A 14,101-nucleotide genomic window follows, 5' to 3' on the forward strand; every position below is an offset into this window, starting at 1 on the left:
GGTTATGATTCCCATTCGGGTTATGATATGCCATGTCTAAATCTTCTCTATGCTATCGCATATCTGCACGATCAATCAACAACGCTCACGTTGGGGACAGACAGCCGGTCTCAGTATGGAGCACAGAACTTTGTATTTTTGTACTTCTTTTTAATGTTGAGGTACATTGATATCATATTTTTTTATAAACACCCCCTTTCTAAAATGTGGGTTTTAATTGAATAACAATAATATATACATTCTGCCCACTTATTTTCCTTCCAAATGTGTTTGCCAGTTTTGCACATATCTAAATCTTACCCAAGCGAGGAGATACGCTAATACACACGTCGCACAACATTACGGGAAATATTATGAAAGGTGTGTATATTAGGTGTAAGTCTACTAATTCATGTAAAATAGGCCTTACTACATTCAAAAATAATCTAATTCACTTGCCTATAATTGTAGCTTTGTAGGCCGCATGTCCTGCACCAGCATAACAGCTTCTCTCCCAGCGTCATGGTTTGATCGATGTCCATATAATACAGTGACACAGTCCACACTCCAAAAATTAGACACTTTAGAACGACACTTCCAGTTTTGGCGGGAAATACCGGGTTACCCGGGAGAAAAGTGGTTTTATTCTCGGGATGGAACATTTGTAAAATACCAGGAATATATTCAACCATGGTTATGGACACTTTGCTGTGTTCTTGAAATACCCACAGTTGTGTGTTCTACAGCTGTTTCAAGAAAGTCAAGGAGACGTGTCATGATCATGTTCCTAGAACATTTTGCAGACGTTTGCAGAACATTCTGGGAACGTTTGTGGCTCAGCCAGCTTTCTGTGTGCTGCAGGAGGAAATCCGTCCCCAGTTTGAGGCCAAATATTCAAAAAAGGAGAGGATGAACCCCATATCTGGAAAACCTGAGCCGTACCAGGCCTTTACAGACAAGTACAGCCGACTCATCGTCTCAGCTTCTGGAATCTTCTTTATGGTAAGTCCCTGGAGTAGGTATAGTGAATATTTCATAATAAATTAATTTGAGTAGGGACAGATTCATTCAAATGGTTTGCATGTTGCCTCATGATTGCTGCTTGTCAAACCAGTTTCCCACTGGTTTTTGTTTGAATTTATTCAAATCTTCAGTAAGTGGCCCATGCAGGAATTAAACCCATAACTGTGATATTGCAAGGAAGCCAACTCAAGCCAGTGAGCTATCAATCAGATTTGCCTTGTTGCTATCGGTGTGTCTGACCAGAATGTTTTATTGACCTACTCAGATCCTGGTGGTGATCGCTGCCGTCTTCGGCATCGTGATTTACCGCGTGATCACAGTCAGCACTTTTGCCGCCTTCGGCTGGGCTCTCATCAGGAATAACTCTCAGGTGGCCACCACCGGCACAGCCGTGTGCATCAACTTCTGCATCATCATGCTCCTCAATGTGGTATGGGCTTTGTTTAGAAATGCATTTAGGATTATGAGATAAAAAAGTGGCATATATAGGTTGAAGTCGGAAGTTTACATACACCTTAGCCAAATACATTTAAACTCAGTTTTTCCAAAATTCATGACATTTAATCCTAGTAAAAATTTCCCTGTCTTAGGTCAGTTAGGATCACCACTTCATTTTAAGAGTGTGAAATGTCAGAATAATAGTAGAGAGTGATTTATTTCAGCTTTTATTTCTTTCATCACATTCCCAGTGGATCCGAAGTTTACATACATTCAATTAGTATTTGGTAGCATTGCCTTTAAATTGTTTAACTTGGGTCAAACGTTTCAGGTAGCCTTCCACAAGCATCCCACAATAAGTTGGGTGAATTTTGGCCCATTCCTCCTGACAGAGCAAGTGTAACTGAGTCAGGTTTGTAGGCCTCCTTGCTCGCACACTCTTTTTCAGTTCTGCCCACACATTGTCTATGGGATTGAGGTCAAGGCTTTGTGATGGCCACTCCAATACCTTGACATTGTTGTCCTTGACTTTGTTGCCACAACTTTGGAAGTATGCTTGGGGTCATTGTCCATTTGGAATACCCATTTGCGACCAATCTTTAACTTCCTGACTGATGTCTTAAGAAGTTGCTTCAATATATCCACATAATTTCCCTCCCTCATGATGCCATCTATTTTGTGAAGTGCACCAGTCCCTCCTGCAGCAATGCACCCCCACAATATGATGTTGCCACCCCCATGCTTCACGGTTGGGATGGTTTTCTTCGGCTTGCAAGCCTCCCCCTTTTTCCTCCAAACATAAGAATGGTCATTATGGCCAAACAGTTCCATTTTTATTTCATCAGACCAGAGGACATTTCTCCAAAAAGTATGATCTTTGTCCCCATGTGCAGTTTCAAACTGTAGTCTGGCTTTTTATGGCGGTTTTGGAGCAGTGGCTTCTTCCTTGCTGAGCGGCCTTTCAGGTTATGTCGATATAGGACTCGTTTTTACTGTGGATATAGATACTTTTGTACCTGTTTCCTCCAGCATCTTCACAAGGTCCTTTGCTGTTGTTCTGGGATTGATTTGCACTTTTCGCACCAAAGTACGTTCATCTCTAGGAGACAGAACACGTCTCCTTCCTGAGCGGTATGACGGCTGCGTGGTCCCATGGTGTTTATACTTGCGTACTATTGTTTGTACAGATGAACGTGGTACCTTTGGAAATTGCTCCCAAGGATGAACCAGACTTGTGGAGGTCTACAATTTTTTTCCTGACGTCTTGGCTGATTTCTTTTGATTTTCCCATGATGTCAAGCAAAGAGGCACTGAGTTTGAAGGTAGGCCTTGAAAGACATCCCCAGCTACATCTCCAATTGACTCAAATTATGTAAATTAGCCTATCAGAAGCTTTAAAGCCATGGCATCATTTTCTGGAATTTTCCAAGCTGTTTAAAGGCACAGTCAATTTAGTGTATGTAAACTTCGGAATCCACTGGATTTGTGATAGTGAATTATAAGTTAAATAATCTGTCTGTAAACAATTGTTGGAAAAATTACTTGTATCATGCACACAGTAGATGTCCTATCCGACTTGCCAAAACTATAGTTTGTTAACAAGAAATGTGTGGAGTGGTTGAAAGACAAGTTTAAATGACTCCAACCTAAGTGTATCTAAACTTCCAACTTCAAATGTATAAATAAACACACACACTGAGTGTACACAACATTAGAAACACCTGCTCCACCCAAAGGACATCCAACCACCAGCAGGCCAGCGGTTAAAAACGAGTCATTGATGAAAGGGGACAGAGGAGGCTGACACGAATTGTGCAGAGCAACAGAATGGGCTACAGTTAGTCAACTGGCAGTCCAGTACAACATTGGTGCCCAAAAACCCATAAAAGAATGCACAACTCTTCGTACCTTGACACGAATAGGGTATGGCAGCCGACAACCTTACAGAGTTCCACTTCTTTCATTAAAAACAAGAATCTGTAGTTGCAGTGGGCTAAGCAACGACGACACTGGAGAATTGGAAAAACATTGCCTGGTCTAAGGAATCCTGGTTCCTGCTGTTTCACACTGATGTGTAACAACATTGCAGGCTGGTGGTGGTGGTGCGATGGTGTGGGGTGTGTTTTCATGGCACTCATTAGGCCCCTTGATAAAAGTGGAGCAACATTTGAATGCCAAAGGATATCTGAACATCATTGCCAATCAGGTGCATCCCTTCATGGCAGCAGTGTATCTGTCTGCGAATAGATTTTTAACAGCAGTATAATGCCCCATGACACAAGGCTAGGATTGTCCAGAAATGGTTCCACGAACATGAATGAATTCAGCTTAATGCAGTGGCCTGCCCAGTCATCAGATCTCAATCCAATTGAGCATCTGTGGGATGAGATGGAACAAGCTATTTGGAGTAGAGATCCACTACCAACAATTCATGGGGGAATCATTGGAGTCAACATGGGCCAGCATTCCTGTGGAATGCTTTCGACACCTTGTCCATGACCCAATGAATTGAGGCTGTTCTGAGGGCATAGGGGGGTGCAACTCAATATTAGGAAGGTGTTCTTAATGTTTTGTACACTCATTGTATATTAATGTCTTATCAGTGGTGAAACCCTAATGTCATGTGGCAGTTTTTGATATAGTTAAATACAGTTTCGCTCAAAATGTTGATAAAAATGAATCCTAACGCCCTTCAATGCCACAGTGTATCGCGTTTTAGGTACAACAGCATGAGAATCAAGAGAATCGTGGAAAACAAACCCTATTAACTGGTAACCTTGTTTTTTTCAGTTGTATGAAAAAGTTGCCCTTCTGCTCACCAATTTAGGTAAGCTACAACTGTTCCTCCATCTGTCATCATGCTGTAACATGCCATCCTCAGAGGTAATTACAGGCAATATAATGCAGGGGCTGTGGTTTTATACACACCCTCTCTCCTTCTGTCGCCCTCTCTTTATTCTTCTTTCTCTCTTATTCTCTATTTTCTCCCTCTTTCTGTTTCTCTGTCTCTCCCTCTGGCTCTGTGTCCACAGAGCAGCCGAGGACTGAGTCCGAGTGGGAGAACAGCTTCACCCTGAAGATGTTCCTGTTTCAGTTTGTCAATCTCAACAGCTCTACCTTCTACATAGCTTTTTTCCTGGGCAGGTGAGGAAACATCTCTACTTCATGGTTTAAATCATAATACCCGGCTATATTTCACACTATATTTCATAGAGATTAGTTAGTAAAATGATGTGACCACCTTTGTCAGGTTCACTGGCCGGCCAGGAGCCTATATCCGCCTCATTAACCGCTGGAAACTGGAAGAGGTGAGTGAACTTTCATGAGGCTTTTCAAATGTGTTCAACGTGGAACATTTCTAGTGAAAAGTACTCTCGTGGACAGATGCACGTAACATAAATGGATGTAGCATCTGTCGACCGACTGTGGAATGCCACAACGAATTAGGAACTTTGTTCCAGTACGTAGATTTTTCATCGCTGATCACATCACAATTTCGCAGGTGCGAATCTAGGAAGTGGAGGGGACATTTTGTCCCGTAGACTTGCCAGAAACTGTCTCAGAGTTTCAGTTTAGAGGGGTGGAGACTTCAGTAGTCTCTTTAGTATATTTCCTAACACGTCTCTGCCCAGAACTGAATTGAGTTTATGCAGCAAATACCCAACATTTTTAGTTCTGGGTGTCCCAGTGTTCCAAGTAGCTTGGAACACTGTATTCTCACTCTAACATCTGTGTTATGAACCAGAAAACTAGGGTTACTGGATAGTTAGTTGAAGAGTTATGATTGAATAAAGTGTTGGCGCTGTTTCCCCTTTCTGTGTAGTGCCATCCCAGTGGTTGTTTGATAGATCTCTGCATGCAGATGGGTATCATCATGGTGCTCAAGCAGACCTGGAACAACTTCATGGAGCTGGGCTACCCGTGAGTATGGCCTGGCTTAGCCAATTAGACGCAACTAGTGCCTAGTGTGTCATCTCCACCAGTCACCCCCTGTGACTCTTTATAATTGGTTGTTTGTCAGGCTGATCCAGAACTGGTGGACGCGGCGAAGGCTGAGGCAGGAGCACGGCCCCAATGCCAAGGCCAGCTTCCCACAGTGGGAGAGGGACTACAACCTGCAGCCCATGAATGCCTACGGACTGTTTGACGAATACCTGGAGATGAGTATGTGCCCTTTGACCCTGAGGCCACGTTTAAAGCAACTGTCCAATGGAAATCTCACTTTTCAAACGTAATATTCTGTTAACTCATACCCTAATAATGTTGTTGACTCATCCTATACTTGTATTTGTGGCCAAAGCATAAATTGGAGAAAAAGAGGAAAAAAAACACCTCAAATAGACTGTTTAAAAAATGCTTGCTATTTCCACATAGAGGATGATGTCATCCTCCTGAGAAGGAGGTCCGTGGTTTACCCATATAAAACATTTTTTTACCAGTGTACACCCACACCTTTCTGTTGTTGGGCTACACCGTTCCAATATAGAAAAGCTGCCTTTTAACATACTTAATTTTAAAAAAATTGTAAGGAAAAATATTTATCTCGTATTGTAATTAATTCTAAGTTATATTCCATAGAAATCTGGAACACTGGACAGTTACTTTAAACCGCAAATAATTTCTATCTCACTATAAATCAATTGACCAATCAGAAGAAATCAGTGTGGCTCGAGCCATATAGACCTGTGTGAGACCTGAGTGAGCAACCAAGTAAGCCACTGCTCTGCATTGAGAGCACTGAGAATCATTGCCGTCATCATGTTGTACACAGTTAATACACAAGTCATCATCTTGTATACAGTTAATACATAAATGCAGAAAACATAGCTAACTCCTCTGTGTAAGATGGGTGTAAAAATGTGTTGGTGTTGTCATCGATAGATCCTCTTCTTTCTGTTTGTCCCATTCCCATCAGTGGTGCTTATACTGTTCTGTTTGTTATGTTCACACGCTTTGACTAGAAATGGCTCAATTGTTATCACTTTGGAATGATTTGGACATGAAATACTAAACATGCCAATATTGGGGATATTGAGTTACATTGGTTTTTGGACAAAAATACTACAATGTTAGCGTTTGGAAATTGTGGCCACTGGCCAGGTATATAAAACCAAAGGATGGATTGATGTCTAACCTTTTCTCTAGACTTCTTACAGCTTAAGGAATACAATGTGTAAATTGGCTAAACCATTTCCTTAAACAATTTGGGTAACACTTTACATGGGGTTCTTATTACTGTGTAATTATTCCTGCGAGTACAGTGTAATTATTCCTGTGAGTACAGTGTAATTATTCCTGTGAGTACAGTGTAATTATTCCTGTGAGTACAGTGTAATTATTCCTGTGAGTACAGTGTAATTATTCCTGTGAGTACAGTGTGATTATTCCTGTGAGTACAGTGTAATTATTCCTGTGAGTACAGTGTAATTATTCCTGTGAGTACAGTTTAATATTCCTGTGAGTACAGTGTAATTATTCCTGTGAGTACAGTGTGATTATTCCTGTGAGTACAGTGTAATTATTCCTGTGAGTACAGTGTAATTATTCCTGTGAGTACAGTTTAATATTCCTGTGAGTACAGTGTAATTATTCCTGTGAGTACAGTGTAATTATTCCTGTGAGTACAGTGTAATTATTCCTGTGAGTACAGTGTTACAGTGTTACAAGTATTTAAATTACTCATTGTTACACTCCAACTTACAGCAGCACAACTAACCCTAGCAGCACCTAGACGTAACCATTAGTTACGCTAACAGTAAGTACAGTATAGCAATGACTAATTACAATTATTTTTGCACTGCTTACAAAAGTAATTAAACAGTAATAAGAGTAGTGTAATGTAATTTGTTAATAAGTTGAGAGAACCTATTGGTCAGATGTGGGACACCAACTCCGTTGTCATTTTTCCCTGATTGCCTGATTGCTTGCAGTGAACATGAAAGGTACTGTAGAAAAAAATGTTGTTTACTAGTTAGGTCATGAATGCATGTGCCAAATATGTTTATTGCGCTCCTTGCCATCATATTCTGCTTTGCCAGGCAAACTGCACATGGAGAGGAGAAAGGCCATGAATATTAGCTTAGGACCTAATTACTTCTATAGAAAAAAGATTTCCACTGGGCAAAACAGTGTCCTATGAGGGGCTGTGGGTGGTTCTGCAGTGGGCAGGCAAAGTGCTGGTGTTAGTGGCAACTTTTTCTCCAGGCTGCCAAAACAATAACACACCTGACAACAGTCTATTGATGACTATAGATCACCTCAGAGGGTGTTGATTAACCTAGATAGTTTCTGGGTGGTAGAAATGACCTTTCTGTCTGAGAGATTCCAGACTGAAATACAGCCTACGTGGATAAGTGGCCAGTTCATAGATTAAACGTCACCGGGCCCACATAAGGCTGAAAACACCTGTCATAAGAATACAGAATTTCTAACAATATATACCAGTATTACAAATGACTCGAGAATGTAATTTACCAAGTAAAGACTGGTGTAAGAATGAGTGGTTATTACCCTTGTATGATGTCATTATTGAAAAGTTATCTCATAGTTAACTGAAGTATAATGCTATGCAATTCTCCATGTGAAATATCCATATCAATCTGTAAGCTCTTCACCTTACAGGAATGACATCCTTCAAAACGGCATGCAGCCTCTGCCAACTTCACGAACTAGGAGAGATCATTATTGAAACGTCAATTTCAATATTTCACTATTTTATAATCCTCTAATACAGTCTAATATTTAAGAACTGTTAAATAAACAACTGAACTTGTTTAGACAGTAAGGACTCTAAACTGCTGTTGTTACATTCCAGAATAAGTTGATCTACATGACTGATTTATCCTCTTTGCCCCCCTGGGGCGCTGGAGGTCGAAGGTCAACCATAAACTAGCATTCGTACTGTGTTTGCTTAAACCATTATATACATACCATGTACTGTATATATCATGTTTACATTTATTTACCAGTAATGTGAATCATTAATGTCTACATAGTTTTTCCACATGTATATTGAAGGAAAAGTCTGCCCCAAAACTATCTTTTGGTATTTGTTTAATTAGTCCATTGGTGACATAGTTCCAAACGGTTTTGCTTGTCAGCACTCAAGTTTTCAAGATACGTAACTTTCAAAATACAGAAATCATACCTGTATGATGCATTTTGCATAAAATTATGCTGCGTTTTGCATCATACGGGGATGATTTCTGTGTTTTGAAAGTTATATATCTTGAAAACTTGAGTGCTGACAAGCAAAACCGTTTGGAACTATGTCAACAATGGACTAATTTAACAAATACCAAAAGATAGTTTTTGGGGTGGAGTTGTCCTTTAAGTATGATTATGTGAGGTACATAAAGCAGGCACATGCCATGTATTAATCACACAATGGTTACTTGAAGCATTTATCCTACATGTGTTTGGTGTAGACAGATTTATGTATGACAATGGCAGATGACCGTGACATTTATGACAATGACAGATCAGTGCAAACGCTTAGGCTAGGATTCCGTGGTTTCACACAGCATGCTGCTATGTCCACATGCATGTGTCACTGTTTATTTTAGCCCATCATGCTGCATAGCTCCATTATGTGGTGTCTCTGTAGGCTTTTTGAATGCTCATTTGTAATTATGCTCAATGTACTACCATCTGTGACTTCCTTGGCGAGGCTCTTCACGAAGCACAAAATCTAATGGCTAACTTTGTCCTGTGCAATGCCCACACGCACTGACATACAGTAACAATTGTGACATTGAATGGTATAACCTCAAATCATATTGCCCTTTCTGAGTGAATATGGCTTTGGGGTGGCCATCTGTACAAAATGTAATGAGGTTTTGAATAGGACTACTGGCGACGCTTTACTCTCTGTGTCTGTATGTTTCAGTCTTACAGTTTGGCTTCACCACCATATTTGTGGCAGCTTTCCCCCTGGCCCCGCTCCTGGCCCTCCTCAACAACATCATCGAGATCCGCCTGGATGCCTACAAGTTTGTCACCCAGTGGCGGAGACCCCTCCCCTCTCAAGCCAAAGACATAGGTTAGGCTCAACTTCCGGTCTGACAATCACCTACTGTAGGGACATTTTCAAAGGAACGCAAAACATGCCATATAGACAAAATTGTTCTACGCCAACAATCGTGCCTCAACTATTTTCACTCAATGGAACCCTATTTCATTAGTTTCAGCACAGACAGACCATTTTAGCCGAACCAGTCTGTTATGCTTTATACTTTTGGAATCATTTTCAAACCCCTTTATAAGTATTCTTTGAAGAAGTCCTGACATGCTGCTTGCTGGTGAACTGTAATAAATCATTTCCATCGGAGCAAGAACGTCGTTTTATTTTCTCTCCAGGGATCTGGTACGGCATCCTGGAGGGCATCGGTATCTTGTCCGTCATCACCAACGCCTTTGTCATCGCCGTCACCTCCGACTTCATCCCACGCCTTGTCTACGCATACAAGTACGGCCCGTGTGCCGGGCAGGGCCGGGCCGGGGAGAGGTGAGCGAGCCTGACCGCAGTGACCACACAGGCAAAGTGTCTACTTTTGACATTATTATGGCTAGTAACAGAGGGCAGCGGCATTGTCCTGCATCACAATGTCAAAGCACTGACATTTGATTATTTCCTGTTTATTGTTTCCAGGTGCATGATGGGATATGTAAACGCCAGTCTATCGATGTTCAGAGTGTCTGATTTTGAGAACACGTCGGTGCCCAGGACAGATGGATCGGATATGTTTGGAGAAGCAGTGAAGTACTGCAGGTAGGTTTGGTGACCAAAGAGAGTCTTGGTATGCTTGTGCTTGTTTGAACACAAAAGTTATAGCCTTTGACCTTTCGACCCTGTGTTTGACCCCCCAGGTACCGTGACTACAGAGAGCCCCCGGACTCGCCCGGTGAACCATACTCCTACACGCTGCAGTTCTGGCATGTCCTGGCCGCACGGCTGGCCTTCATCATAGTCTTCGAGGTTAGTTTGTACAATTCATTCCATTCAACAAAACCGTAACACAATATTCAGCTGAGATGTTTCTGTAATTACTGTACTATTGGTGTTGTGTTCTTTTGTAGCACATGGTTTTCACCATCAAGAACCTGATCGCCTACCTGATCCCAGACCTGCCCAAGGACCTGCGGGACCGCATGCGGCGGGAGAAGTACCTGATCCAGGAGATGATGTACGAGGCCGAGCTAGAGAGACTGCAGAAGGAGAAGAACGAGAAGAAGAAGAATTACAGGGCCCATCATAACGCATTGCCCTGAATGCACAAACAGGTGATAAATAACTACACTGCACTGAAGGGACCAGCACGGAATACAGACAGACAATCTATAACAGTTTGCTGGCTGCAGAGTGTGGCGCATAGGAATTACATTTATACTGTATATAGGAAGGATAACTCACCTGTATGACCAATGTGTTGCACCACTCATCTGGGTGAAGCACAGCTGTCATTTTATGCTTGAACGCTCAACACACATCAGCTATCGAAGTAAGATTTGCCAATTGAAGCACGGGACGACAAGGGACCAGGTTGGGCAAGGAAGTGAAATAAGTCATGTCCCTTTTGTTCCTGTTGTCTAGAAGTTCCACTACTGTTGTGATTATCTACTGACACTCTCTCTATGACTCCACAGGTCATACTGGTGTCCATTGTTGCTCGGTGGTGTTGTGAGTGGGAATGACAGAGAACTGGCTGCATGCACGCCAGGGACTGTCCTGCCTGTCTGCGTCTCCCACTGGACCAGGTGAGCGCCCCCAAGAGGACCGTCAGCATGCTCCTCGCCATGGTGTTCAAACGTACTGTACGTCATTCTGAATCCGAGAGGCCAGTGGGTGAGGGGGAAAAAGAGGACATACATTTGACAATGGATTTACTACTTTTTTCCAGATTGCTCCTTCTACTTTGGACTCACAACTATACATTTCTTCAAAACCTGAATGTAGATTTCAAAGAAACACAAAAACAATCTTTTGCAGTTCTATTGTCACAACTTTAAAAAATATTCTGTCATCTGTGCGGTTGAATGACAAACCCTGTTTACAATCCTAGCCTTTTCATTTTGAGGACAAATTCATGAGAAATCATGATCAATGGCTTTCACAAGGTTGTGAACCTTCGGCCATGTTCTCTGCTTACATTGTGTGCTGAAATAAGATGTTATTTTGAAACGATGTTCCATCAGATCTGTGTTAGTGGACACAGACTGCTCAAACATCCAATGCCTTCCTTTACAATGGATACTAACAACAAGACTAATAAAAATTCATATTTATTACAAACCGGTTTTGTAATTGTCCCATGTGCACTTTAATGTCATTTTAAAACCATCTCAGCATGTTTCCATCTGACAGAATGTGCCACTATGAGAATCTCCATGGAGGTTAGCACATCCTTAGCGGGTAGGTCAGGTTGTCAGAACACAGTATGCATCACTAACACTGATGTCTCCTCCAGCTCGTTTAGAGGCTGCCCACCAAGTAACTGTAACTGCAGCCACTGTCTGCCTCTAGTGTCTAGTGTGGTAACACCTGATTCCCCTCTACAGTTCCCTACTTGGCCACCAAGGGGCGCCAATACACCTATCTTCTGATGCAGCCACAGGCCTCAAAACAATGAGAGAGAGAGAAGGGAATAGGTGTACAGTTAGTTCTCACGTTTTTTTGTCAGGTGTCCAAAGATAAACACAGTCATGTTCTGATACTTCTCAGCTGAGAAGTATCTTCATTTATGTTTATTTTAGGGGAAATACAATGATGACGGTGACATTGTAGAGTGTTTTTGTGCTCCTGGTGGAATTCTTGTTTGGTTTACACCATTATTGGTATAAAATATCTGTCAAATACTTCAAGCTTGGCAGCTTTCTCCTGTACATTTATATAATATTAATACACATTTTGCCAAGGGCAACAGTTGGTTCCCCAAGCACCGCCTCAATATCGACCACTTTCTTTCATATCCATAGGAATTGTCAGACTTCTGGCGCTACAATTATTATTATTATTATAATTTTTTTCACCTTTATTTAACCAGGTAGGCTAGTTGAGAACAAGTTCTAATTTGCAACTGCGACCTGGCCAAGATAAAGCGTAGCAATTCGACACATACAACAACACAGAGTTACACATGGAATAAACACATACAACAGCCTATCAAGGTGAACTAGCTTGTTATCCCTTTCTGTGATAGGTAACACTTACATTGAGGATAAGATGTAATTTAACTGAGGATAATTGAGGATAAGATGTAATTTATTCATGATTGAGGTTCAGGGGTCTAATAAGGCAAAACAAGAAGATGGCTGAAGTGGCCAGTCAAGGTCGTGTTGGCAACCAGAGCACACTGAAAGGTCTTTTTCAGCAGCAACCACAGGGCTGGATTCAAGCAGAAATGGCATGTTCCTGTTTGAGCACAAAATACACAATAAATGTTGGGGGGAAATGTCTTGGCTGAATGTCATTGAAGAGAGACAGCATTTTGGTTGGAAGTTGATTGTCTTGACAACGGAATCACAACCATCTTGCAACTCTCTTGACCCTGGAAGCCTGAGAAAAGGGCTTTGTAATGCCACTGGGAAGTTCCAAACCATTCTGTATGTTATATGAAAACCACTTTTACAGTATGTTGTCTATGGTCATATTGTGTGAGCATTATAAAGCCATTCTGAGGTTACATAGAGTATCCCTTCTTAGTCTAATGGTCTGACCTTGACTGGAACTGATACATGTGGAGCTGGAAGCTGTTGGAAATCACATCAGCATCTGAGTCATTGAGATGTAGCTTCCTTAATAATACATGGATGTACTAATCATCTAATAACCACCGTTTCCAGAAGGGTGTCTTTCTACATTGTTTTTAGCTTTACAACTTTTCCATATTATTCCATTTTCTATATTCAAAATGCTTAATCCTCGAGGCCCTTGCAAAATGCTTGTAATCTGCAGTGCAGATGTAAAAACAAAATGCTTGTACATGATGCACATCACTACAAATTGGAGGCTGCAAGTTCTATGTAGTCCAGTGCCATGTCCTTCAGGTTGGTTACTGTGGTGTGGTGGAGGAGTTAGCGCAGGGTGCACATCCACACGTAAACTTTCCATTTTGATGATTAAAAACAGGAGAGGGGAAACATGGCGTGTTTGTTTCCTATTAAGGCAAATTTTCTCCACTAAGAGGATTATCCCTGACACCGGATTTGAGTTGCGTAAGGCTATCCTGGGAATCTGCGATCATATCAGCCATGGCCTCATATCCTGTATTTTGGCAGCTATGTCAAATGGAATGAATGAATAGATTATATTTCTATGTCCAGGCTACTGTCTGATTGGGATGTAAAACTTCATTTTAATTTTCATCCATTTTGTTCAGACCGGTGACCAGTGTTCCTTGACCCTTCTGGGTTTTTTTTTCTTCAAATGTGTATCCCTCTAGTCTTTTTAATCAATCCATTCAAACTCATTTTCTAATACTTTTTCACGCAGGACTACTCTGTCTGCCTCTCCAGTCTGTCTCAGCCACGATTCAGACATCAAACACAATGTCTCATAATGTTATACCCAGACTTATTGGTGTTCAATAACATTTAATAGGAGTTCTCAAATATAGACTTTCAGATTTTAATTGAAGAGACCCCCTGCTTTGTGTGGTTCCTT

General features: G+C 41.5%; 1 protein-coding gene across 5 annotated transcripts in view; it reads left to right on the forward strand.

Moving 5' to 3' along the window:
* LOC109896266 (anoctamin-4) overlaps positions 1-11,735 on the forward strand; it is a 50,216-nt gene extending 38,481 nt beyond the window's left edge. For all 5 annotated transcript variants that reach the window (XM_031797688.1, XM_031797689.1, XM_031797690.1 and 2 more), the window contains 13 exons: positions 841-981; positions 1,268-1,432; positions 4,231-4,267; positions 4,473-4,584; positions 4,691-4,748; positions 5,264-5,361; positions 5,462-5,604; positions 9,329-9,481; positions 9,799-9,946; positions 10,091-10,210; positions 10,309-10,417; positions 10,519-10,722; positions 11,086-11,735. In XM_031797688.1, the coding sequence (XP_031653548.1) occupies positions 841-981; positions 1,268-1,432; positions 4,231-4,267; positions 4,473-4,584; positions 4,691-4,748; positions 5,264-5,361; positions 5,462-5,604; positions 9,329-9,481; positions 9,799-9,946; positions 10,091-10,210; positions 10,309-10,417; positions 10,519-10,710 (1,476 nt within the window). In that variant the 3' untranslated portion in view covers positions 10,711-10,722; positions 11,086-11,735. The remainder of the gene's footprint in view (positions 1-840; positions 982-1,267; positions 1,433-4,230; positions 4,268-4,472; positions 4,585-4,690; positions 4,749-5,263; positions 5,362-5,461; positions 5,605-9,328; positions 9,482-9,798; positions 9,947-10,090; positions 10,211-10,308; positions 10,418-10,518; positions 10,723-11,085) is intronic.
* The last annotated feature ends 2,366 nt before the right edge of the window (positions 11,736-14,101 follow it).

This window comes from Oncorhynchus kisutch, linkage group LG19 (assembly GCF_002021735.2).
Source record: "Oncorhynchus kisutch isolate 150728-3 linkage group LG19, Okis_V2, whole genome shotgun sequence".
NCBI lineage: Eukaryota > Metazoa > Chordata > Actinopteri > Salmoniformes > Salmonidae > Oncorhynchus > Oncorhynchus kisutch.